Below are 26,799 nucleotides of genomic sequence, written 5' to 3' on the forward strand. Positions count from 1 at the left end.
TCCAGCTTTGCCTGTCCTGTCTTGCTTACTACAAAGTGAGAACAATAACAAAGAAAACACAGTGAATAGAAAAACTAAAACAAGATAGCTAGAGTCAGTGTGGTAAATTTGCAATCTCAATAAATGCGACTTGGTTACATTTCCTGATAAGTAACAGATATTCAGAAAGAGCTAAAACTGAAATCCAATGGATTCCAACAGGAAGGTCGAAGGTTGAAGGTGGAAGGGATGGAAAAACATATCCTAGGAAAATGCAAAAAGAAAGGAATGGAGTGGAAGCAATATCAGTATTAAACAAAATAAAATTCAAGATAATAAAAGAGAAATGTTCATACTGATAAGCTTCATAAGATTCATGTTGAGCCTGTTCTATTTCTGACAATATAACTTTGAAATACTGAGAGTAGAAACTGATTGAAATAGAAACATTTGATGAATTTGTAACCACCGTTGGAGATTTCCATGACTCTTTCAGAAACAGAAGTATACAGTCTTTTTAGATAAGTGGGCTTCGCTGGACTCCCAGGGCATAATCATGATCACAGGTTCTCTTTGTCTCTTTGAACCTGTTCTACAGCTCTGGTTCTTTCTCTGCCTCTGCTCCTGGTACTTCACTGATCCCTCTTAGGTGAAACAAAGTCCTCTGGTTACTTCCAGATTCGGGCAGATTGCAATTCCACAGTCCCAGTGTCCAGTTACCTGCAATAATCAAAATGCTGAACGTGAACTAAAGTTGAATCTTCTCCCTTCCTGCAGCTGAGACCATGCTCATGGGACATGACATAGTGCCTTGGTCTGCTTCTCTTTCTTGGTTGCCAGCTGAGGTGTCCGAGCCTGCCAGGTCAGGGAGCAGGAGTTAGGAGAAGGTGGGCAGAGAGAAGGAAGGCTACGCCTCCTACCATGAGAAGGAGCCAGGCCATCTGGGCCTGGTAACTGTTTGATGTTCACTCCCGGAGGGGTACTTTCCTGGGTTCTCCACCACAGCGAGCTTCTGTCACATGGCTCTAGTGAGTGGGCTCTCGTCTTGCACCCTGACCTCCTGGGTCCTGAATTCCTCCCCCAGCCCTGCTTCTGCTGAGGGTTGTTTGCCTTGGGGTGGACATTTGGCATAGAATCTCACCTCACACAGCTTCTTTCCTATAGTGGGTCCAGGAAAAACACTCAAACCAGTCTGAATGGTGGCCTAGCCCATAGCAGTGGAAAGCTCCAGTGTCAGACACAGCACCGAGAAGCCACGATTCTTGCTCTTTAGATTTTGGGGAGCACTGGTCAGATGGGTCTATAGTTTGAGCATAATGAGTAAGAGATAAACCTTTGTTATGGTAAACTGCTGAGATTTCAAGGTTAACTTGTGACCACAGCATTGCTGGTTAGCTGATTCAGGCAAAACTGAGGTGGGGAGTGATAAACAGGAAAGCAGGAGGCACATAAAACATGAAATGAGATAGGATGGCAGCCCTCTCCCTTGACCTAAGGCGTGAAGTGCATCGTGCTCCTCCCTCACCCTGCCCTTGGGGATAGGAGTCACAGCATGGCAGCAGACAGACCTAAGAAATCCTCTTGATGAAACCTCTGAATTGCTACACTCTTTATCTTGTCATATATATTTTTTTTTATATGAGTGAGAGGTGCCCTGGGGATGGGCTCGAGAATCACATTATTGGTTCTTAGATTTATTTTGAAACTTTTTTTCTTGGTTCTCTCCCTGAAAGCACTTTGTGGTCTGATTTCTATTAGGTCTATGCACTTCTGTTGAAACCTATAATTTAACATCTTATTATATAAGTAAAAATAATTAAGGTTATAAGGAATTTGAATACCCTCTCAATACCGGTTTAACTAGAACTTGGTAAGTCATTTGGTAAAACTCTAATTTAAGAGACAAAAATACATAAAACCTAGCCAACAAAGAGCAAATACGTATTCTGTAAGGACACACAAGGAATATCCATAAAAGTCCACTTATTGGGCAACAAAGAAAATCGTGATGTTACAAATAGCAAAAAAATACCATTATGTTCACTACTATGCAATGAAATGAAAAGTGATCTTAGAGAATGGTATCCAGGGGCACTGGTGGCTCAGCGGTTAAGCATCTACCTTTGGCTTAGGTTGTGATCCGGGGGTCCTAGGATCCAGTCCCACATCGGGCTCCCCTCAGGAAGCCTGCTTCTCCCTCTGCCTGTGTCTCTGCCTCTCTCTCTGTGTCTCTCATAAATGAATAAACAAACAAACAAACAAACAAATAAAGCTTTTAAAAAAAGAAGGAATGGAAAAATAGAAAAATGTTGTCTAGAAAATTGCCACTCATCTTGAGAAAAATAATGCCGAATAGTTTCACACTCACATTATTCTCAAAAATAAACAAGAAAGATAAAAACACTGTAAAAGGTTATAGGAAAATATATTTATAATCTTGGAATAAGGAAGTTCAAAAAGGAAATTTTTAGGAAGCCATAACAAATATTCAGAAAGTTGATAACATGAAAATTAACATATAATGTATGGTCAAGGTGCCATAAATAAAGGAGAAAATACTTGTTAAATATTTAGTAGGCAAATAATAAATATTCAGAATATGTTAAAAAACACAAGACACCTACACATTTATAAGAAAATGACAACCCAGTAAAAGAATGGGCAAAGTGTATATACTGGTAATTCATAGAAACATACAAAAAAGTGGCCAGCCCCACTGATAACTGGAAAAACACAAATTAAAAAAATATAGGGATATAATTTCTTGACCATTAGATTGGGAAATGTTGAAATGGTTGCTAATAAAAAGTACTGGCAGAATATGAAGAAATAGCTATGGTTGTATATTTGGTGGGATCGTTTTAAGGGACAGCATTTTGGCAAACCGTTAAGATATACAAAGCATGCACCCTTTGATACAACAATTCCACTTCTTTGCCTGTGTACTTGAGGAATCAATTCACTTGTATACACAAAGAGTTAGAGAGAAGGGGGTTTATTATAGCAATATTGGTAATTGGTAAACTTGAAAGTAACTTAAGTGCTCACCCAAAAGTGAACTATGGAAAACTATGAAGCAATAGAAAAGGATCAAGTGGCTCAGACTGGACTGATGTGGAGATAGATGTGGGATTCATGGAGATAAGACACACCATGAAGGTAAAAATACAATATTTACAATGCCATTTATAGTGTGTGAATGGAAAGAAACCCCACAAAATGAATATTTCTGTATGTACTTATATATGCACGTAGGTGCAGAGAAAAAGGCAAGAGGGTCAAGAGCAGACTAAAGGTGGCCGGAGGCTAGGGGTGGGTAGGGAAGTGGGACTTGGGGGCTTTGGGGACATTGTCTACAATGGGCTTCTCCTCATGTATTTCATAGTATAATTTAATACATTAAAACAGAAAAGTTGTAAATGCTGATGCTTCAACCCTAGACTTTTTTATTTGGATGATTTAGATGGGAATTGGTTTTTCTTTGACATCTCCCTGGGTGATTTGGAAACCACTGGCTTGAAGATTGAGTTGTTGGCTATTGGAGATCACATATTATAGTGTTTAAATCAGCTTCTTACGTATTTTCTGTAATATATAATTCCATATTAAAATAACGGTACAGCGCTTGCTTTGGCAGCACATATACGGAATCTGGAATGTTGCAGAGAAGATGAGCACAGCCCTGCACAAGGATGACATGCACATTCGTGAAACATTCCATATATTTGTTAAGATGTCAATTTTTTTAATAGATTTATTTTTTATTGGTGTTCAATTTACCAACATACAGAATAACACCCAGTGCTCATCCCGTCAAGTGCCCCCCTCAGTGCCCGTCACCCAGTAACCCCCACCCCCCGCCCTCCTCCCCTTCCACCACCCCTAGTTCGTTTCCCAGAGTTAGGAGTCTTTATGTTCTGTCTCCCTTTCTGATATTTCTCACACATTTCTTCTCCTTTTTATACTATGTGCATTTTATCACAATTAAAAAAATAAAAGTATAAATCACTTCATTAAAACCACAGAGAAAGATTTCAGTAAAAGGCCCCTTTGCCACTAACTCAAATGTCATCAGTCTCTATTTAAATGAATGCTGGTTGTTCATGTTGTCTTCAGGGAAAGCTCTAGCTTTTCTCACCATGGCAGTTCCAGGTGTGAGGCGTCCCGTCCTGGCCCCTGGGCCTCTTCTGTGCTGCCGCTTGGCCCCCTGGTTGGGGCACCATTCACCCTGAAGAGAAGCTCCTTCCTCCCTGATCTTGGGGAAGCTTCTGTTTACCCTTGGGTCCTTATTCTGTTTGTTGTCTTGCTGGGGGCCAGAGAACAAGGAGAGAGGAGAAGGCTCCGGCTTCTGATCAAGACGTGGCAGAGTGACCACGAGATGAAGGCCCTTGTGGATAGCAAGCAGCTGAAACGTTCCTGCAGAAATACCACTTTTTCACAGGGGGTGCTGCCCTTGGCTCGTGATTATAGTATAAAATCTTCCAAATGATGAGTTCCAACTTATAGGTGACCCAGACGTTTCTGATGAGAGGGGATTCAGATTGCCGGCCTGTATACAAAAAACACTCAGCCAAGTTCTTGGCACATAATGAACACAAAAGTAAACTACTATTGTTTTGTCACATGTAGCTTGGCCCGTAGCTGTGCTCATAATCCAGAAGCCTTTGCCACATTTAAACCCAGGAGAAGCAGGCACTGCATGCTGCGACCGCATGGGTGATGCTCCAACTCAGCTTTAAAACAAGCCTTCGGGGGTGCCTGGGCGGCTCAGTGGTGGAGCGCCTTTGGCCCAGGGTGTGATCCTGGGGTTCTGGGATCAAGTCCCACATTGGGATCCTGCATGGAGCCTGCTTCTCCCTCTGTCTGTGTCTCTGCCTCTCTTTCTGTGCCTCTCATGAATAAATAGATAAATTCTTAAGAAAGAAAGAAAAAGAAAGAAAGAGAAAGAAAGAAAGAAAGAAAGAAAGAAAGAAAGAAAGAAAGAAAGAAAGAAAGAAAGAAAGAAAAAGAAAGAAAGAAAAAAAAGAAACAAACAAGCCTCCCTATCTGCTCATCATCTTTCTCTTTTCTGGTTTTCCCACTTCCCACGCTCAGCTAGCAAGACAAGGACTCAATGTCGTGCTTATCAGCCGGACACTTAAAAAGCTACAGGCCACCGCTGCAGAGATTGGTGAGTGACCCCGAGACATAGGGAGATGTTGGAGGAAGATCTGTCAGCATGCCTGAGGCTGCTCCTGCAGCCTGGGGACTGGCCGATGCGCAGGAAGCTCACTGGACAAAGGGAAGTGCAGGGTATGAAGAGCTTTAGTTCATCAGGGATTCCTTGGCTGAGTGAGGTCAGAACAGACTCATGCTGTAAGTGTCTTCATCTCTAGAATTACTTCTGTTCATCTAGAGGTCCCAGCTGCCTTATTGCTTCTGCTACACCCTTGAAAAGCAGGATCTATGTTTGGGAATTCATTTCCCCATGTCTATGCTTTGTTCCTTGCAGGAAGGTGAGGGACGATGCTTACTGGTGGTTCAGAGATTTTTTAAAAAAGATTTGATCCAGGGCTGCAATGTACAGTTGTGAAGTTTATACACTGCACAGCTCTATTTATATTACAATGTTTTATTATTATAATTCAGTGTGACGTATTCATAGTTAATAATAGTTGTATCCGCTTTGGGGTAGTTTATTTTAATCATTAATTATTAATTTAGTGATTCCTAATCTCCTTCACTCAAAGACATGAGTCTTCAATTATGAAAACTTGTGAAGACTGGGAGAGACTGTCAGAGGATGGCCTTGTGTCCCTGGAGGAGACTTGGGATAGGAGACAGATGTGGGAGGTGTGGGGGCATTGCACTGTGAAGGCTCAGTGCCCTTCATCTAATGAATTCTCCCTTTGTTTCATGTCTGGGTATCATAAGTAACTCTGATAAGGACTAAGACATTCTTCAGCGTTTCCTTCATGATGCTGGAATGTGCTTTTTATTGTCCTCTTGAAAAGCAAGAAGTGCTTTCGGCCTGAAAGCACCTCCCACCCTCCAAACTAAGTCTCAGATCACTTGTCCCAGAAATACTGGGTCTAACCCCAAAGGTGAGCAGGCAGCCGCTGGTGGAGTCGATGTGTTGCTCTTGTATCAGCTGAAAGTTCCCACCCAAGGGCCAGGTCCACATGGGACAGTGGAGTGGCATGGGCTTGGTGGGAATGGAGTGCGGATATCATTGGGTTAGCTCGCTTCTCTGAGCCCTAGCTTTCTCCTGAAAGTGAGTGTGATGTCCGCTTTATGGGGTTGTAGATAGGATTAAACTAAGACATGGTGCATGTAAGTGCTCTGTGAATGCCAAAGTGTTGGGCAAACACCAGGGGTCACTCCATCTGAGCCAAGGGGACTGGTGTGGAGCAGAGGCAGCATCACCCTATGCTCTTACAGTCTCCACACCAGAGGTCGCCCACTTGGGTGTGCGGCAGAGTCACTGGGAGTGCATGCCAACACAGATGGCTGGGCCTAGTCTCGGGGTTTCTGGCTCAGTAGGTCGGGGTGGAGCCTGAGGATCTGTGTTTCTAGCAAGTTCCCAGGGAGGCTGATGCTGTGGTCTGCGGACCCTGCTTCGAGAACCACCGCATTAGATTTATTTTGGTGCACTATGGTGCTGGTCACCGTAGTGACTCAGAAATACCAGAAACCACCGCTCACAAATCTTCGAGCACATTATAGGAGCATTGGAAAAGTCCCTGAGCAAGGGAGGGATTAGGATTCCCGTCACTCAAGAATAACTGTTGTCTCTCCTGCAGAGTGCGCTACGGGGAGTAGTGTGAAGATTATACAAGCAGATTTTACCAAAGACAACATCTATGAGTATATTGGAGAAAAACTTAAAGGCTTAGAAATTGGAATTTTAAGTAAGTAAATTGCAAAGTGCTCTGGAATGCATGAAATGAAGATGTTTCAACCTTCCTGATCATATCTTACAATACAAAATGGATTTTTTTCCACTAATACTGACATTAATTAGGAGAGTCTCAGAAATACCATCCTAAAGAATTAGTTTAGCAAACAAACATTGCTGTGATTGATTTATGAAATAGCGAGTCAGCATGGTTCTTTGAGAATTGACTCTCTTATTCAGAAAACAAGGTAATTTTTTTTTCTTAGGTAAGTCAGTGTGTGGGGACTTACAGACAAGTTATTTTATGACCTCATACAGAACACGGTGTCTGTACTGTACTTGGAAGGAAGATTTAATTTCAAAACTTCCTGCTGAATTTTTAAAATAATATTTTTTACTAATAAAAATGTAAACCATATTATTGCAGGAAAACCAGAAAGAATACATGAGCACATTGAATACTTAGAAATTTCTTAAAATCCCAACAGCTCCTATCCTGTTTTGGTGCATATCCTTCCAGACACAGACACATACACACATGTTTTCAAAACCGGGATGAAATTTACACAGTATTTCAGAACATTATTAAAAAACCCTACACCACAAATGTTCCCTGTGTCTTCAGACTGCTAGGCAGCTGTGGTGTTGATGGAGCCCCTTGTGTTGCACCATGTGGCTGCCCTGCGGTTCCCCGGATGTGCTTCCTATTAGCGGACAATCGTTTTCCCCCTCAATTTCCTCACTGTTATCGAATCATGTTGCAAAGAACAATCTTGTCCATAAATTTTTTTCTGCATATGTTTCCTTAGGAAAATTGCCAAGGGAAAAAACTGCTGGGGTTGAATATAAACATTTTTAAGGCTTTTAATAAATGTTTGCTCCCGGCTCTTCTGACATCTTTGCTTTGCCATTGTCAGTCAACAACGTGGGGATGCTTCCAAACCTCCTCCCGAGCCACTTTCTTGATACAGCAGATGACATCCAGGTAGGCCTGGGCCCTTTTTGGGGTTTCCTTTCTCTGGGGTCTGGGCGGCCTGGCTGGGTAGTCACTAGGGTCTGGGAACAGTGCATGGGAGATGGTGGAGCTGGAATTCTGTATTGCATGTGGATGCCTGTGGCCCTTCCCTTTCTTCACCTTAGTACTTGCATGAAGAGCAGGCAAGGGCGCCGCTCTTCATGACCAGCTCTGGAATACCAACACCTTCCTTCTCTGCACCTCAGAATGCACCTGCCCGCTGTCCCGTTTTGTTGGGGTTCTGCATCCTGCTTTAATCTTTTAGGGCTTTGTGTCTGCTAACAAATTGACCTCTGTGGTTCTAAGTGAGAGAAGGCCAGTTCTTTGGCTTTCTTTGTCTTCCCAAGTCATGAGATTTCTTTCAACTTTCTGTGAGGCACGTCTGTATTTGGGGGTGTTGCAGGGCCGTGGCTGCCACTACAGGGCATGTCCTCAAAAGCACTGTCTGCTGACTCTTCCCCAGGCCCTGACTTTGGAAATCATGGCATTATCCCCATCCTGGACAGGCTGTCCTGGCCCCTGGAGTCCTACTTAAGCCCCAAGTCTATCGTGAGGTTGATCAACGCTGGGTGTCTTGGACCCCACTGCACATCTTTGCAAAATTCCCCTCTTGGTCACTTGTCTCACCCCATCTAACTCCCTGTTTCTGGCACAAGTCTGTGTCTCTTGATTAAGCAGGCTCCATTCTAGCTTTTCTTTATTTATGTCTGCGTTTGTGCCTGCTTCTATTGGTCCCTCCTTTTCTCTCTGTCCGTCTTGGGTGATTCTAGTAGTTTCTTTATCTGGCACTTGTAACCCAGGACCTCTACCTTATATTATCACTTGCCTTTCTATTCTCTCCGCTATTGTCTTCTAGGCCCACATAGGCTAACCGCCCTTCTTCCACATGGAAAGTAAACATCTCCCTTTGAAATATTGTGTTCTGAAGGAAAATCCCTAAATTTTGAAGGAAATTCTTAATTAACTTCTGTTCAAGATCAGATTCTCAGAGAATCATAGTAGATGTCAGATGTTTATCGGTTCCAGTGCATGCTTGGTGGGCATCACTTAGGAACCTAATTTCCAGGTGGTGCAAGGGAGGAGCACTGCTCAGACATGCACTTTTGCCCACTTTATGGTTCTTTAGCACTAAGAGAATTTCTTACATCCTCCAGCTAATTGGCAGTTGTGATTTTTTGTTACAGAGTGTCATCCATTGTAACATCACCTCGGTAGTGAAGGTATGTAGTCAATATATGTTCTAAATGCATTAAAATATAGCTGTTGGAATCTAGCAACTCAGGAGAATTGCTTTCTTTCCTGCAGAAGTCTTTGAAATTGAACTGCACTTGACTGAGAGGCCATGTAGTGGTCTTTTAATTGTCTTATTCTGTTTTCATCAAGAAAATAGTGACAAACTTATTCTCCAGAGGATCTGAATCTTATTTTTGCATCCAGTTTTGTCACACATTGGAACATGTTAGGCCTGATGACACTGAAACTTATTCAGGATTTCAGGGCAACTTGAAAAAAAAATAGTGGTTTAGTTTCCTCTAGTTTTAGTTCTTGTTAACAGTGGAAAGTTCAGTCAGTTTGGAAAAATGACAAAAGGCCAGGCTTGGATTTTCTGGACTTCTAATGTTCAATAAATATTTATTGAAGTGAAATTCAAGTTCATATGCATTCTGAGCTCATCTCAACTACTAGTTAGTTGGGCAGTGTAGCTCTTCCTTCCACACCCTTGAACTCAGATTCTTCATCTGCTGTTCAAAGAGTGTTGGGGGGCAGCCCCGGTGGTGCAGCGGTTTAGCACCGCCTGCAGCCTGGGGTGTGATCCTGGGGACCCGGGATCGAGTCCCACATCGGGCTTCCTGCGTGGAGCCTGCTTCTCCCTCTCCCTGTGCTCTGCCTCTCTCTCTGGGCCTCTCATGAATAAATAAATAAAATCTTTAAAACAAAACAAAACAAAAAAAGAGTGTTGGATTGAGAGATGTGTCAGGTGCTGATCAGGTTCTTTGATTTGCATCAGCCACATCGGCATTTATAGGCACGACTACCACAAATCTGTCCTATATTGTGCCTTTGAGAGCATAAGAAAAAGGCACCCCCCTGGGTGGACAATTTGGGAAAAGGTGCTGCTTACAAGTGGATAGATGACGCTTTTGTGTGAACACAATGTTTCCCTTTCCTCTGAATGGGGAGAGCTCTTCTCACTGCCTGTGAGAGAACCCTGAGCTTTCAACTGATAGTCACCCCCACAGCTGGACACCTTGCTCAGTATGCAGCATTCACAACTATGCCTGGTAGCCCTGTGACCGCTCTGGTTTGCAGTAGTGAGTTAGGTATGATCCCTGGTTTCCCAGCACTGGGAGCCCAGTTGGGGAGCAGCAGGTCTCTTCTGAACATAGTGTGGCCTGGCAGAGGAGGCCTGGGTTCCCAAAGGAAAGCAGGTTGCTGTTAACAGGAGAGAGATGAGTGCTGAACAAACCAATGTGAAATTATTTTCAGGTGGGTGAGTTGAGCTGACAAAAACTATTTTTACCATTGATCGTTCCTCTGTAAGCATACTGCTATTTTATAGTTTCCTGCTTTGTTTTTATTGGTACATACATTCTTTTTATGCTGAGCAATCAGTAGGTTTTTACAGCCCCAGCTGATGTAATTGTAAGTTTTATGTGTCCAACTGTTGTCTCCTGCCCTACCACTAAAATCTTTCATGTTATTTTACACATTGATCTTTCAGGCTTGGTCCATTTGGTCACAAAATTTCCCAAGTGTATTTGACAACCTTCTGACTCCTGTAGCTGAGAATTGCTTTGATTTGTTAAAAAAAAATTTTTTTATATATATTGGTAGACACTAATTTCCTTAAATAGCAAAGAAAACCCATTGAAGATTAGCTGTGTAAGTACACTGTGCCTCAGATGGCCATGCTGGTTGGAAGCATGAATAGCATCACTTAGTTACCCCAAAGGAGCCATCTCGAAATAGTCAAGAGCAGGAACATGGGAATGAGTTTGTGTGCAAAGGTAAGGTGGGGTAAGAGACTGAATTTTGGGAGCTTTGAGACAGAGGAGAGACTCACAAAGTCCAACGTTGTCTCTTTGTTGGGATCATTCATTCAGTGAGACCAGTGCACTTGTGGGGAGGCATTGAGGTAATGCTGGTGTGCTCCAACAGTGCCCCTGTCATGCCCTTCAGGAGGTGGGCAGAGCCAAGGGCAAGGTGACAGCAGGACCTAGTCCTCATGCTTCTCCTGCCTCCTTCAAAACCCAGTATTTCAGGAGGTAGTCTATTAACACTCTGCCCCTGCTGCCGCTCCAGAGCGTGGAAATATTATCTAGAGGGCCCTGGGGTTGGGCTCCAGAGCCTGCCTTATGATGTAAGGACAATGGTGGGGACTGAGCCTACTGAGAAGCTCCTGCAGAGCCCCCAGACAATATGGAAAAATATGCAAAATATTCAGTCTTCTTTACTTTTCTGTGCCTCCCCATCTGTTTGGATCCTTTCTTCTCAAACCTGCTCTGGAGAGAAGGCCCAATGCCACTTAATTGTACATTTGAGAACATTTCAGTCTGTGGGTTTGCCTCTTCCTTAATTCTTAAAAGGGGTGTCTTGCAATTATGGAGTGAAAAGCTTTTGTACTGGGATATTTAAGCTCCAGAACCAGCAGGGAAGAACTCTCTGGGGCCAGCAAGTTGGCACATGGGAGGGACTTATCAACACTGAGTACTTCCGATGGACAGACAGACCTGGTCTGTCTATGGAGCTATTTTGCAGGCCAACAGCAAACTGCTTACATGGCTGCTGTTGGATTGAAGAGATATCCTTCTTTAGCTCGTGCCTTGTTTGTGAGATCTCATGGACACTGGTTAGGTTTCCTGACGTCCCCTCACTTGTGACTCATGGTGAGGTTTATGATGGCCAACCTACTCAGGCCTATCTCCCAGAATGATGAGAATCTGGGGAACCTCAATGTTGATCCCATGGCTGGAAGCCAATTTCCATGAATTTTCACAGCCCTCATTTTCCAAGAAGACTTTAACTTTATGGGGAAGAAACCAGAGGCCTCTAACAGTGTGCTGTTTATCTAGGTTGCCTTTTGTGGGTTGTAGTCAGACTCCAGTGTGGCCAGAATTACCTCCTACAAGTATCAGCAGATTTTCAAGGCCACCTGAGAGATTAAGCTCTTTTCCTGGCTTCCTCCAGCACCTGTTTCCCCAAGCCCCCACCCACTGGATACTCAGCTCCTTTGTCAGAGGGCCTAACTCTATCCCTTCTCTTATAGATGACACAGCTAATTCTGAAACACATGGAATCAAGGTAAGGTCTTTTTTTTTTTTTTTTTTTGAAAAAAGCATGGAGCTGCATGGCCTCCCTGGCGGGGCAGTTAGCTGATCTGGGCGCTTGGGACAGAGTGCAGGTGGTGGGGGGATAGGCTTCATCCGGCTGCAGCTTTAAGCAGTGGTAAAACTGTCATGAAGGACATGGAGATTGCAGGAGAAAATGTAACATTCTGGACCAGGCCAGCTTGGCAAACAGATAAGCATATTTGAAGGTCAAGTGTAGCATCTACGGGAGGAAGAGAATAGCCATTTCAGCACACATTGTATTAAAAATATTAACTCATGTTGAACATAAAGGAAACTTCAGAGGTTGGCCTGAGATGAAGGCCAACTCCTGTTATTACTCAAATTTTGTGGTAAAAATCGCCACCTATTGGTGTCTCTATTTAGTCCATGGTTTTATTACTCTATTACAACATGCCTTTGGGAACTGGTTTTTCTCATGTGGTATTCATTAAATGCAAATGGTTGACAGTTTGATCTTTCCTAGAGGAAGAAGGGGCTTGGCCTTATAGTGTAATTTGGGGTTTCTTGGTTTTTCCAGATTGAACTCATCTATTTGGGAAGAATTAAAGTTACCAAATTTGAAAAGGATTAAGTAAGAACCCTGGAGACTCAGGTGTGGGTTCCTGGGTGAGCAGATGATGGACTGTCAAATGCCACCCCAGACAGGATTCTTCACTTGCCATCTGTCCTGGTGTGGGTCACCTCTAGGAGTTAAAAGGGATCTTGAGCTCATGTGGTCCCACTTGAGAAAGAAGGGTCCCTTCTCACTTGAGTCTTGTCTGAGCTGAGTGGGTCCCTGGCATTCTGGGGGGGATCTTCGCTGTGGCAGAGCTCGTTTCCAGTCCCAAGCCCATGGTGTCCGCAGAGCACTGGGTGGCATCACCAGTGTCATAATCCAGGCCGTAGGGAAGCACCACTGGCAGTTCTGGGGAGCAGAAGTTGTGGTGCACATGGGAGCTTAGCGAGGAAGGACTCCAGTGGTCCCAGGAGCCCCTTTGCTTTCTCCACAGGATGTGTGGGATCAGGCAGCAACACATTCAGAACTTCACTTCTTTGTTTTTTAGGCAGAAAGGGCTTATCTTGAACATTTCTTCCGGGGTGGCCCTCTATCCCTGGCCTCTGTACTCCATGTATTCAGCTTCCAAGGTGAGCGCCAGCATGTAGCCCAAATTTCCTTCTCTGCCTTCCCCTGGTTTATCCCAGTTGGCATCTTCACCTGGACGTTGGCTCGTCTGGCAAGCTGGGGGGCAGATGCCCCGGGCCTCTGTGTGCAGGGCTCAGCAGCCCCGTTAGACCAGAGCACTGCCGGGGCTGGTGGAGCCCCTGGCCAGCACCCGGACTAGTGCGTCCCCGGGGCCCCGGGGCCGCTCACCTCCTCGCCCCAACCCTCAGCCCTGCTTTCTTGCTGTGGGCAAGACACATGGTAGCTTTCTTTGTCCTGAGGCCCAGCCAGGTGTCCCCAGGCCCTCGTCATAAAAACAAACCCTCAGAGGTGGGGATGTCCTGGGCGAGAAGACAGGCAGGGCTCCTGGGGAAGGGTTGTCTCCATGCAGGGGCGCCTGGCTGGTATTTATCCTGACATGGGTGTTCCTGCTCATTGGTGGGGCTCCTCGCAGGCCCAGAAGTCAATTCCTGGCTCCCATCAGACCAGCTGCTGTGTCTTAATGGTGGGGTGGGTAGGCTCCCTGCAGGGCCTCTGGAATCGAGGAATGATGACAAAGCTACCTCTCCCGTCCTGTGTTTTCTCCTTCTTGCTCCAGGCTTTTGTGTGCACGTTTTCCAAGGCACTGCAAGCAGAATACAAAAGGAAAGGGATCATTATCCAGGTGAGGTCAACAGCTCTGGGCCCTTGGGACTAGGAGGTGTGGCTCCCCGTGGAGTCTGGGACAGGCTGTATGTGCCAGGCCAGGAGGGAGGCTCTGGATGACAGCACATGAGATCCTATGCCCATCCGGGGCAACTGTGCCCCACAGCTCTCCTCCGTGCCCTGGAGGAGTTAATGGGGTGGGGTGAGTGAGCACCAGGACAGATATCAGGGTCTTGTCTCACCACCCTTTACTCTTTGACCCAGGTATAGGAGATGGGGTTAGCTGGAGGAATTGTGGAGAAGAAACAAAAGAAAACTGAGCAATCCATCCACGTTGGGAAGAGGCGGTGGGGGGTGGTGGTAGTGTACTTTGGGAGCTGCTCAGCTGGGATGGGACCCACAGATCCCCACACTGCGGTTCTTGAGCATTTGGGAAGAGGTCCTGGCTTCCCCTTTCACCTATGATGGCAGAGCCATCATGAAGATGCCCTTACCTAGCTGGACACAGAGCTGCATTGTCACAGCATCTGTAGGCTGTGTAGTGATGTCGTGAGGTGTCCGTGACATACCTGTGCTTTGTTCAGAAACACAGTTAGATTTAAGTGCTTTCTGGAACCTGGAATAAACAATTTGCAGACATTTTTATTATTGTTTGGGAGAAGTTTTATGACAGACTATTAGAAGTGGAAAAGGTACACTCACAGTTAAATCTTGAAAATTATTGCTGTCTCTACTGATGGTGTTGGATTTGCAGGGCACAATGGGTGATTGTTTATTTTTCTTACCACAACAGGAAAGATTGTGAGGTACGTGCCACTCCTGGCTCCTAACTGAAGTATGAATGTGGGAATCCAAAGAGCTTTAAATTGCTCCAACTTTGGCTCTATGTAATGTGTTAGAAGTAAACTTCTCAGTTAAAGTTGTCAGATAAAATGCAAGACATCCAGTTCAATTTGAATTTCAGATAATAACTTTTTTTTTTTAGTATAAATATATCTGATGCAATCCTTGGGACATACTATACTGAAATTTTTTTCCTTGTTTGTCTGGATTTCAAATTTAGCCATCTTGCATTTTTACTGTTAGTCTGGCAACCGTGTTCAAAGGCTTAACTCATGCCCCCAGTCCCTCTGTGTACATTTGAGCCACCTGACGTGTGTGGTCAAGGGCTCAGCTTGACTTAGTGATAAAGGTAAGCCAGAAACCAGTTTTTCTGATTCACAGCCCTATGCCAGTTCTACACTTTTCAGTGCTCCATTGTCAGCTGAGATCCTGAGGCTTTCTGTAGGAAGAACAGAGATGGAAAACTAAGGGGTGGTTACAGTAGGTGTGAATTTCTCATGGGTGGGCAGATGGCTCCTGTGTGATGGCCTTTATTCCCCGTTGTAGGTGTTGACCCCATATGCTATCTCAACCCCAATGACAAAGTACCTAAACACCAACGTGATAACCAAGACTGCTGATGAGTTTGTAAAAGAATCACTGAATTATGTCGCGATTGGAGATGAAACCTGTGGCTGCTTCACGCATGAAATCTTGGTAACTGGTAACTTCTTTCCTAAAGCACAGGCGGCGGGTGTGCAGGCTGTCCTAGCAGAGCTCTTCCTTGCCATCAACCACGTCCTCTCGTGGCGAGGATACACAGTAATGTAGCCAGTGAAAGAGCCATGTGTAGCAAAGGGGAAAAGCTGGAGGCCTGGGTGCTCAGCCCATACATAACCCCCAAGTTGTCAAATATCACCCTTGGCTGCCTCACCTCTTTCCTCAGAAAGTAAGGTGGCTTCCCGAGCTTTTGGGAAGGGCAGACCAAGATACAGGGACCTTTCCTGGGTAGGGATGGGAGTTGATTGCTGCTGTCTTCTCTGGCTCCCTGTGTTAAGAAATCTTTTAGTATCTGGCTCTCCAGGGGGGAAAAAAAACCCCAAACACTTTGATTTGTAGGGTTTGCTGATTTCCATGCTTTAAATACTGCCCCCATGACTGATTTCAAGCTCCCATTGCGTTATCACTGCCTCTGAGTTTAGGAATGTGCATAACTGGCTCTTGTGAGCAAGTACAAGCTGGCTTTAGCACAACATGAACTCCATCAAATATGGAAATAAAATTCAGTGGCATATGGTATGCTGCTTTTAGAAGCAATCACAAATGTGAAACAAAGGTAGACTTGACTTTTGCACACTGATACTGAAAACAAACACACATAGTGTCAAAAAATCTTAGACAGATCATTACTTTCCCTACATATGTCAACTTTGTCCTCTGCCTCATGTGCTTTTCTGCCATGGGAATTAGGTTCCTCCCCCTTCTCTTTCTCTCTCAGAAGGATTTGTGGGTGAATATGCTAAATCTTCCCAAAGCATTCAGTTACTCCCTGGGACTTCTGGAGACTACAAGATCTGAATTGTCTTAAAGGATTCCTTGCTACTTTTACTGTAGAACCTCAACAATGCACAGCATTACCAATTTAACATACTATAAAGTGGACGTGCAGAAAGAATATAAGATTTTGATTTTGCCTATGCTGATCTGGTCTTTCTCCAGATTACCACTTGCTGCATGGCAGAAAAATAAATTAATGGAATGTCCAATGAGTTTAAATTTAGTTTGACCTGGTATTCTAAACTGGATATTGAGGAAATGTGTTTTTGTCTATTACTTAATGTGTTCAATCTTTCTGGGAGCATCCCTTTTTCCTGCCTTTCTCAGTAAGATGGTATCAGGGAGAAGAATCTTCATGACCTCCTGCTGGTCCTTAAGTATGTGTGTCAATGTCCCACATCCAGCTGGTGGTTGTGCACCTTGCTAATTTGTGGCTATGGGGAGTGATGACCTTTTTTATCCATTTGGCTTGGCCAATGAACTCCCAGCTACTGATGACTGCAGGGCCTTGAATCTCTGCTACTTCTCTCAAGCAGCCACAGGTCTAAGGTCCTTCTGGAGCTTTGGTTCATACAGGCCCTTTGGCTCTCACTTCTGTATTAGCATCAGCATGGACTTGACTCACACTGGAATGTCAGCTCCTCTCTTGCCATGCTGAGATAATGTTCTGTGGTTGTACTCTCAAAGGATGGGGCCAATATCTCTTCCCTTGGCCTCAGTGCCATTCTTATTTATTGATTAAATGTTCATATTTTTCACCTGAAACCCCGGCCCCCCACCCCCCTGTCTTCCACCCAGCCTAGGCCCACATAGAGAAGGACACACACCCTCTGGGATGTTGATGGAATCCATCAGTATTTAGAAAATGTTTCTTGAGACTGTAGCCTGGCTTGCAAGGTTATCATCTTGCTATATATAATGCAATTCTAGAGGTCAAAAGTTGAAAAAAATTTTAGCTTTTCTCTTTTGATTTCTTATGCAACAAATCAAATCTCTTCTGGCAAATAGATGCTGAGAACAGACTAGGCAAAAGAGTCTTTATGCTTGTTGAAGCAAAAGAAAAAACAAGGAGAACACACAAATTATTAATGCCAATTTGGAGTTTAGAAAAGATTATTGAATCTAAAGGTATGAGCAATCAAGTAGAATTGACTGGTAAGGGGGATCCCTGGGTGGCTCAGTGGTTTAGCGCCTCCCTTTGGCCTACGGGGTGATTCTAGAGTCCCAGGATCGAATACTGCATCAGGCGCCCTGCATGGAGCCTGCTTCTCTCTCTGCCTGTGTCTCTGCGTCTCTCTCTCTCTCTCTCTCTCTGTCTCTGTCTCTCATGAATAAATAAATAAAATATTGAAAAAATATTTTAAGAAAAAGAATTGACTGGTAAGCAAGCAACCCTTGTATTTATTACAAAAGGGCAAGGCAAAAAGACAGCATGCTCTTCACTCCCAAGGAGTTCTGGGACAGGAACTGGGGCTGGAATGGAGCCTCTAATGTAGATACCTGAGGTTACTTTACTTAGTCCTTCTAATAATTTTGTAAGATAGGTCATTTGGCTCCTTGTTTACAGTTGAGGAAATCAAAATTCAGAGCTACATCAGCTACCCAAGGCCACTGGATGAGTAACGGTGAAGCTCAGGTTTAAGCTCACCTTTGTCCAATGCCATGCTTCTCCTGGTGTCTTCCACACCCTCCTTATAGATTGGGAGGAGGTAAACAACAATGGGGATGAAAGAAGGGACCTTTTAGAACATTTTCTAGGGACCTGGAATTTTATTTTCTTTATGGCTGACTTCACTAAGCCAAAACATTTAGTTTAAGGCAAAGCTAATGAAAGCACTTGATTTTGCTGATTAAAAAGCTCTAAAGAGCAGAAAAATGAAGTCCTTGAGGAAAAAAAAATTACATTCACTCATTGGCTTGGCTAGAGGAAGAAAGGTTCTATTTTGTTTCCACAGAAGCCATCTTTGGTTCCCTGCTTTGAAATATCTCAATGAATGCAATGATCTGAGAATCTCAGCTGTCTAAAGAATAGGAACACTCCCTGAAAAGCCCACATTTTCCTCTGGTTGAAATTCTGTTGTTTGGTGGGGAGTAGGTAGGTTGAGGAATGTTGGGTGCCCAGGATTACACTATGGACAAAATAATTGCTTCTGGAGGCCTGGACCTGTCTTAGAGGACATGGGTGTGATTTGAGGGCAAGAAGCCTTCCAATGCCTGTGTCTACTGCATGATGTGAATCCAACTAAGCATTCATGCCTTGACTTGAAGTCCTCCTCAAAGCTCCCCCCACCTCAGCTTTTCCAAGCAAATGCTCCATGTTTTGATTTATACTTTGCTATTGTGCCAGGTGATAAAAGCATTTCCAACTGTTTTCTGGAATTTCACTGTAGTAGAACCTTGGTAAAAAGAACCTGAAGACACTGGGAGTTTGAGCACCAGGAAGAAGAGTACTTGCTGAGAGAAGGAGAAAGGGGAGGAGAGTGTTACTGGAGGCAGAGTTCTCTTAATTTAGAATTTGCTCAGTTCTGATTCTATAGGTGACTGTTTGGTTTCTGAGAAAACCTTGTTTGTTGAGAAAGTTTTTAATTTAGCATGTGCTTAAGGGATTTTGAGACTTAAGTTCAGCAGTCAGAAAAAATATATATATTTTAAAGATTTTATTTATTTATTCATGAGAGACAGGGAGAGAAAGAGAGAGAGAGAGTCAGAGACAGAGGTAAAGGGAGAAGCAGGCTCCATGCAGGGAGCCTGATGTGGGACTCAATCCCGGGTCTCCAGGATCACACCCTGGGCTGAAGGCAGCGCTAAACCTCTGAGCCACCCAGGCTGCCCCAGAAAAATATTTTTAAAGATGATGAATATACACTGAGATGTTTTGTTCTAACTTGCTTGTTCTTCATTCTTCCACAAACACTCATATTTTTGTCTATTTAAGCGGATCTTCCTGAGCCTGATCCCGTCATGGGTTTTGTACAGCAGCACGTTCCAGAAGAAATACAAGGACTACCTCAAGCAGAATACTGGCACTATATAGTCCAAGTGCACTGACATGCTATCCAGCATCATTCTCTTCTCCATGTTCCCTATTGGCTGCAGAAAATGAAGGAGCAGCTCAGCCCCTGCCACTCTCCTGAAGAGGCTGTGTAACACACACAGTTCCAAAATACAACTTTTTTTTTTTTTTTTTTTTTGCCATTTTACTTGAGTCTGGAGATCTTTGGGAATACTGTAGTATAAAAACATGTGTTGTTCAATGGGGTTTTAGGGTTTTGTGTGTGACATGATGAGTGTGTCTAAAGGAGAAACTGGAAGAATTTCTACGTGGGATTATAATATAAATGTGCTGAGAAGAAAGCCTTTGATAGTTCAAATATTGAGAATAATTATGCATATAAACTTTTATAGCTATGCTAAAGAATGTCAGAGGTTACTAAACTTTACCAAGAGTGCTGTAGTTCTAAGGCATCAAAATCAGCTTCTTAGAGACCCAGGAAACTCTAGGGGAATATGTGGGAGCCACAGCTACATCAGGCCAGTTTCTGGGGCCTCCCATTCCAATTGATGCAAACCAGTTTTATCAGTTTTATTTATATTTGGGGTTCTATATCAGAGTGTATTCACAAAATTAAACAGAAAAGCATACATTGATACAAATAGTTCAAAAATCATTGCTCTCTAATGCAGGAGTTGATATCTGCAGAAATTTATAGGTCTCCAGCTTTTGGGGTACTGGACTGAGTGCTTTACTTGTTAACACATAGGGGATGGTGTGTTGAGGGAAGTACTAGCCTTCAGCATTTGGGGAAGTTGGAGGAGGAGCACACCAGCTGGCGACCCTGTTCTGGCTGACATTGGTTAATCTACCCCGTGCTTCCCCCAACACATCACCATGCTCTAGACACTGAACACTTGGTGGCACTCATCTTTTCTGAGACCATCACTGGCACTTACGGTATGAGAAAGAATTTATGTACTGCTGCTCTAGTTATAAAAGGAGTCTGGGAGGTTTGGTTGGAATTTATGGGGCATTTTGCTGTTTTGGGGGAAGCACTGTATAGATAGAACATTTAAAACCAAAAAAAAAAAAAAAAAGAACATTTAAAACCTTGGTAAGCTTGGGAATCATGGGCTGATTTTATTAAACCTGCTCTGGGGAAAGGACTGGGACAGGTTGTCCATTCTGAGGTATGGATTTCTGTTTAAATTTTCTCAGTTATGGATAACAATAATAACTACAGTTTCTATGTTACCCATAGATATTGGTTATTTACTGTCATCTTCTCCTCAGCCCCACCTTTCATACTCTGATCTTTGATGGTGGGCTGGGAAATTTCAGACTCAGGTCTTAAGACACTTATGCCAACTGGCTTTGTGTGAGATTCTGCCCATGGGAGGCAAATTTGGGAGAGTAAGAGGAGATTGAAGGGCAAGGAAAACTCCTTCCTGTTTGCGTTCTTGTTACTGTCCTTCTGCCTAGGGGACAGCATTTAGCCAGACTCAGCACCAACCTGGAGCCAGCCTGTAAGGATGTTAGCACTGGTCCCACTGTGCTGCCTTTAGGGAACTGAGCATTAACCATTCAGAGGTTCCTCCTTGGAACACCCAGTTCCTAAAAACACTACTCCTCTGCTGTTACTGATAACTGACTTACGTAGTATCCTATTTTTGCTCTTTCAGCCTCCTGACTTTGGTGTTACCAATTCCTTCTACTATGTTCCTTCTCTTTGAAGTGCTCAGTGTACTTTCTCCCTTTGTCACTGGTCCTGACTGAGACTCTCAGTTGATTATCTTGCCTGATCTGGGATGCAGGCTGGATGGATGGACTCTTTTTTTGACAGTGAAGAATCAGAAACTCCTCATTAGTCAGGGTCCCCAGAGTAAACAGCAGACATGATTAAGCTATTGGAGGAATTATTTGCAAATGTGTGGGAAGGGTGTAGGGAAGTTATTGAAGTTAGTAGAGTGATGCTTTTATGACCCTAAAGCCCAAGATGACTGGGAAGGGAGCAGTCATAGACCCGGTGAGAGAGACAGAGAGAGAGAGGTGGTGGTTGGGGGAACGGAGAGGAAGAAGAAGAGGGAAGGATTAAGAGCAGTATGAGGAGCACTGCCTCAGAGGACCTGTGTGTGACCTGTAGCTGAGAGATGCTGCCAGATTGCGACCACCCCATAGAGAGGGAGAGAAGAATTGTGATATTGTGATCTATTACAAGAAATATGTATGTCAGGTAGCCCGAGTGGCTCAGTGGTTTAGCGCCGCCTTTGGTCCAGGGCGTGATCCTGGAGACCCGAGATGGAGTTCCACATTGGGCTCCCTGCATGGAGCCTGCTTCTCCCTCTGCCTGTGTCTCTGCCTCTGTGTGTGTGTGTGTCTCTCATGAGTAAATAAATAAAATCTAAAAAAAAAAAAAAAAAGAAATATGTATGTCATCTTCATCCCCATTTCTTGGAATTTCCCGGGTGATAAGAGCAGTAAATGTGCCATTTGTTATTCATAACAAGCCCCTTTCAGCCACACTTGAGTTTATATTAATGATATGACTTTTGGAAAGCCCCTAAGGATGGGAGCTGGTTGCCAGGGGAACTGACCATGTTATTAGAAGGTTGGAACTTTCAGTATTATTCCTCAACCTTTGGAGAGGGTAGAGAGGATGGAGGTTGAGTTCAATCACCAATGATCAGTAATTTGATCAATCATGCCTATGTAATGAAGGCTATGCCAACTTTGGGGTTTGGAGAGCTTCCAGGCTGGTGAACATGTGGAGGTGCTAAGAAGGTGGCATGCCTGCAGAGGTCATGGAAGCTCCACACCTTTACCCATATATCTGGCCCTATGCATCTCTCACATCTAGCTGTTCCTGAGGCATATTCTTTTACAATGAACTGGTAATCTAGTGAGTAGTTTTCCTCAGTTCTGTAAGCCATTTCAGCAAATGAGTGAACCTGAGGAGGGGTCATGGGGACTTTCAGTTTATAGCCAGTACATTGGTCAGAAGTTCAGGTGACAACCTGGGCTTGCAATAAGCATCCGAAGTGGGAGCAGTCTTATAGGATCTGATGCTCTCTTCAGGTAGAGTGTCAGAATTGAGTTAAATTGTATGACACTCACCTGGTGTCTGAGAATGACTTGGTGTGGGAAAACCTCTCTACACATTTGATGACCAGAATTATTGAGAGTGTTGAGAGGAGAAATAAGAGCATTTTTCCTTTGCAGGACTAAATTTCATTCTTCTCAATTTCATTCTGCTGTCCTCTGAGTCTCTTGCTGGTGCCTCTCACTGGTCATCTAACTGGAAGCTAGCTCACTGATGTAATTCATAAGGTTAATCTCCTGAGGCACCAGGTTGGGGATTGGGGGAAGAACCAAGATTGGATTTGGAGAGATGGGATGCAACATAACACCCATATATTAAGTGCTTTTCTCAAAGTCATACACCACTAATAGTTGGTAGCTCCTGAGTTAGGACACTGGGCTTGTGCCTATACTCTATGTTTCAAAAGGGGTGATACTTTAAACCCAAAGAATAAGTATCTTATTGTGGAATTCAAGATTTCAGCAAAGTAGGAGCTATTTCACAGACATTAAAGCCTAATCTACTTAAACATGAGACAATCATGCTTGCTAGCATTTCAGTTATTATTGCCATGTAACAAGTGATCCCCCAACTTAGTGGCATAAAATGACAACCATTTTCTTGTGCTCACAGATTTTGTGGGTCAAAAAGGGCACAGATTTTGTGGGATGGTTGGTTTTACCCCATGATATCTTGGGGCTTGGCTGGGAAGACTCCAAGACTGGAAATGAGTCAGCCTCTGGAGCTGGAAGCATCTGAATGATTGCTTATTTACATGTCTGGCAACTGATGGCAGTTACTGCCTGGGACCCCACTGGGGCTTCTGGATGGAAACCTGTACACAGCCCCTCTATGTTCTGTTTGGTTTTACTCGCAGCATTGTCAGCTGGGTTTCCAGAATGAGCAACCCTGGGACCCCTGGGTGGCTCAGTGGTTGAGCACCTGCCTTAGGGTCAGGTCGTGATCCCAGAGTCCTGGGATTGAGTCCCACATCAGGCTCCCTGTAGGGAGCCTGCTTCTCCCTCTGCTTATGTCTCTGCCTCTCTCTGTGTGTTTCTCATGAATAAATAAATAAAATCTTAAAAAAAAAAAAAAGAATGAGCATCCCTAGGAAAACTAGGAGGAAGTCATACTGTCTTATATGACTAGACTTGAAGTCACATGATATTCTCTGAATCCTCCCAGATTCAGAGGAAAGGAACACAATGCCCAACTCCTGATGGAAGTACCGTGTGTAATAAGGAATACTGTTGTGGCCATCTTTAAAAAATACAATGAATCATACTCATTAATCTTACAATGAGTGTTTGCCCTAGCATGGATCATGAGGAATTACTTGGCATTTTAACTATTGATGGAGCCACTTACAAAAAGGTAGACATTATGTTCTTCATACATCCAATCCTAGTAAATTTGCCTTTGGGAAGGATCTTCCACAACCTGCAGCTTAGGTGAGCAAAGGAATGTGCGTCAGCATACACAACCTAGGGCAGATTTTAGGTACAGTTTTTAGTTGTGTAATATGTGGGTTTATCCAGTGTACTAATCCTGGGTTGATTTGAATGATTGTCTAGCAAGCTTTATGTGGGCCTTTATTTTGTTTTATATTTAAAAGAGATTTATTTATTTATTATTTGAGAAGGGGAGGGCAGAGGGAAAGCATCTGCAACAGATTCTCTCCTGAGTGCAGAGCCAGCAACGGGTTCAATCTCACCACCCTGAGATCACGACCGAAATAAAGAATTGGGCAGTTAACCAACTGAGCCACTCAGGTGCCCCAGGAGCCTTTAAATTAAAAGCGGATTTCCTCATAGGAAAGGCCCTAGCATGTTGAATTAAAGTGAGGGTAAAAGATCTTTATCCAGTAACTACTAGCACTAGAAACTGGCTGACATTTGTTGAGTACTAATAATGAGTCGGGGACGATGTAAATCCTCATGACAACTTAGGAAGTAGGAACTATTATTATTACCTTCATTTTACAGATGAGGAAATGAAGACACAGAGAGATTGAATAATGCCCACAGGTTCACCTGACCAGTGAGTGGTAGAGCTGGGGATGGAACACGGGTCATCTTCCAGGCCATGGTCCTTACTCACCTGGGATAAGGTTTTTTAATTGGGCTCAAGAGCAAAGGGTGAGCACTATTCGCCAACACTGCATTTTCACTAACACACATTGCAGAGAGAGGGGAGCAATCAGGCTTTGCAGCCAAGCCCACGCACCTCAATTTCAACACTGACCACTTTCCAAATTTACCATCGTCTGGGAATCATTTGGGAAGAGGGAGGCTTGCCAAATTTCTCTGAACTTTTGTTTCCGCTGAGCAGTCCTGGGCTCTTGCCTCTCGCCTGATTCTCTTCTTGTTCGGACGGCTTGGAACCCAAAGGAACAGTACAAGCAGCTGGTCGTTTGATAGAAGGATTCACTTTGTGTTCTTCCGGCCTTCCATCTGTCTACCTCCCAGGATGCCAGAGCCTGGAGAATCCCTCTGACAACACTTGGAGCAAGAAAATGAGGTGATTATGGGTTGCTGTTCTGAAAAAACTTGGGAGCTGTTGATAGGGCAGCTCCCTGGGGCATCATCCATGTCCTGCTCTTGTGGGATGGGAACCAGAATGCCCCACTTCAAACAGACTCCTTTACCCAACACTTGCTGGAGAAAACTGAAGACAGTCATCCCAGGGTCAGCTTGATTTTAGTCAAGTTTGTCTGCTTCTGACGCCAAAGAATGATGTTTATTCTCACTTCAGTTTATCCACTGTGTGTGGGGCTCAGACTGGTCTGACTTGCTACCGCCCTCTAATGGGCTGAGTGGGTCTTTCTATCTAATTTTATAGGAATTTTAGAACAAAATCTAATCTGAGAAAAGAAATCCCTCAAATCTTTTTTTTTTCAGCTTTTTAAAAAAATTGAGATACAATTGACACATAACATTATATTAGTTCCATGTGTACAACATAATGATTTTATACATGTGTATACCACAAAATTATCCCACAATAAGTCTAGTCAATATCTATCATTGCACATGGTTACAATTTTTTTCTTATAACTTGAAGATCTCCTCTCTTAGCAACTTTCAAATGTAGACTATGGTATATTGCTGATGACTGTTACCATGTTGTACATTACATCTCTATGACTTATTTATTTTATAACTGGAAGTCTGCCCCTTTTGACCACTTTACCCATTTCACCCACTCCCTAACACCCCACCTGTGGTAATCACCAGTCTGTTTTCTGTATCTACGGGCACAGGGTTTTTTTTTTTTTTTATGATCTCTACATATGAGATCATATGGTATTTGTCTTTCTCTGCTTGACTTATGTGTCTTAGCATAATGCCCTGAAGGGTTTTCTCTCCATTTTTTTAGTGCTTTCTTTGTGTGTGTGTATGTGTAGGTGTGTAGGGGGTTCATTAAGAGAGAAAGAAAAGGAGTAAAGAAGAGAAAATGATTGTTTTAGATTCAGACACTGATGAGATGGCTGACAGTGCGCCTCTTAGGGCACTCTGGTTACCTCATCAGTAAAATTAGAAGGTCTGACCACATGTTCTATAATTCAGCTCTTATAGTTTATGCATTTTAAGTCAGCTTTGGAAATAAATTTTCTTTCTCAACTTTTAAAAACTAAATTCCTGATTATAAACATTTATGCAGTGTAGGAAATACAGAACCCATAGAAGAAAGAGAAGAGAAGAAAAATAATCATTTATCCCACCACCCAATATGAACCATTCATCATTGATTGTGGGTATTTATTTATTTATTTTATTATTTTTTAAAAGTTTTAAAAGATTTTATTTATTTATTCATTCATGAGAGACCCAGAGAGAGAGAGAAGCAGAGACACAGGCAGAGGGAGAAGCAGGCTCCACGCAGGGAGCCCGATGTGGGACTCGATCCCAGGATTCCAGGATCATGCCCTGGGCTGAAGGCAGGTGCTAAACCGCTGAGCCACCCAAGGATCCCTATTGTGGGTTTTTAAAATAAATTGTGTGTGTGTGTGTGTGTGTGTGTGTGTGTCTAAGTGCAGATTTTCTGTTCTGCCTTTTCTTTTAAGATTGCACTATGAGGTTTCCTTGTGTTGATAAGTATTCAAAAGATGATTTACAGTGGTTACCTAATACTTATACATATGAGCAAACATAATTTATTTTATCATTCTTTTTGCTTTGCGTTTAGGTATTTTTGACTTTTAAAATCTTACAAATAACTCATAACAACATACATCCTTGGACACGTATCTTTTTGTTCTGTTGATATTAATGATGTATTTTTATAATGGCTTATCAATTCACATACTATATAACTCTCCTGTTTGAAGTTTACAT

The 26,799-nt window shown here is 43.4% G+C and overlaps 1 protein-coding gene and 1 non-coding gene across 2 annotated transcripts in view; both read left to right on the forward strand.

The window, feature by feature from the left end:
- The window catches only part of HSD17B3 (hydroxysteroid 17-beta dehydrogenase 3), a 36,900-nt gene extending 15,173 nt beyond the window's left edge, over positions 1-21,727 (forward strand). The window contains exons 3-11 of the mRNA XM_041744027.1: positions 5,074-5,149; positions 6,762-6,869; positions 7,774-7,841; positions 9,056-9,091; positions 12,139-12,173; positions 13,267-13,348; positions 13,963-14,028; positions 15,399-15,548; positions 19,324-21,727. Of these exons, the coding sequence (XP_041599961.1) occupies positions 5,074-5,149; positions 6,762-6,869; positions 7,774-7,841; positions 9,056-9,091; positions 12,139-12,173; positions 13,267-13,348; positions 13,963-14,028; positions 15,399-15,548; positions 19,324-19,422 (720 nt within the window). The 3' untranslated portion in view covers positions 19,423-21,727. The remainder of the gene's footprint in view (positions 1-5,073; positions 5,150-6,761; positions 6,870-7,773; positions 7,842-9,055; positions 9,092-12,138; positions 12,174-13,266; positions 13,349-13,962; positions 14,029-15,398; positions 15,549-19,323) is intronic.
- On the forward strand, positions 3,601-3,706 carry LOC121485938. Its single transcript, XR_005986439.1, has one exon. It is a non-coding gene; the product is annotated as a U6 spliceosomal RNA (small nuclear RNA).
- Positions 21,728-26,799: the final 5,072 nt, after the last annotated feature.

Source organism: Vulpes lagopus, chromosome 2, assembly GCF_018345385.1.
Source record: "Vulpes lagopus strain Blue_001 chromosome 2, ASM1834538v1, whole genome shotgun sequence".
Taxonomy (NCBI): Eukaryota; Metazoa; Chordata; class Mammalia; order Carnivora; family Canidae; genus Vulpes; species Vulpes lagopus.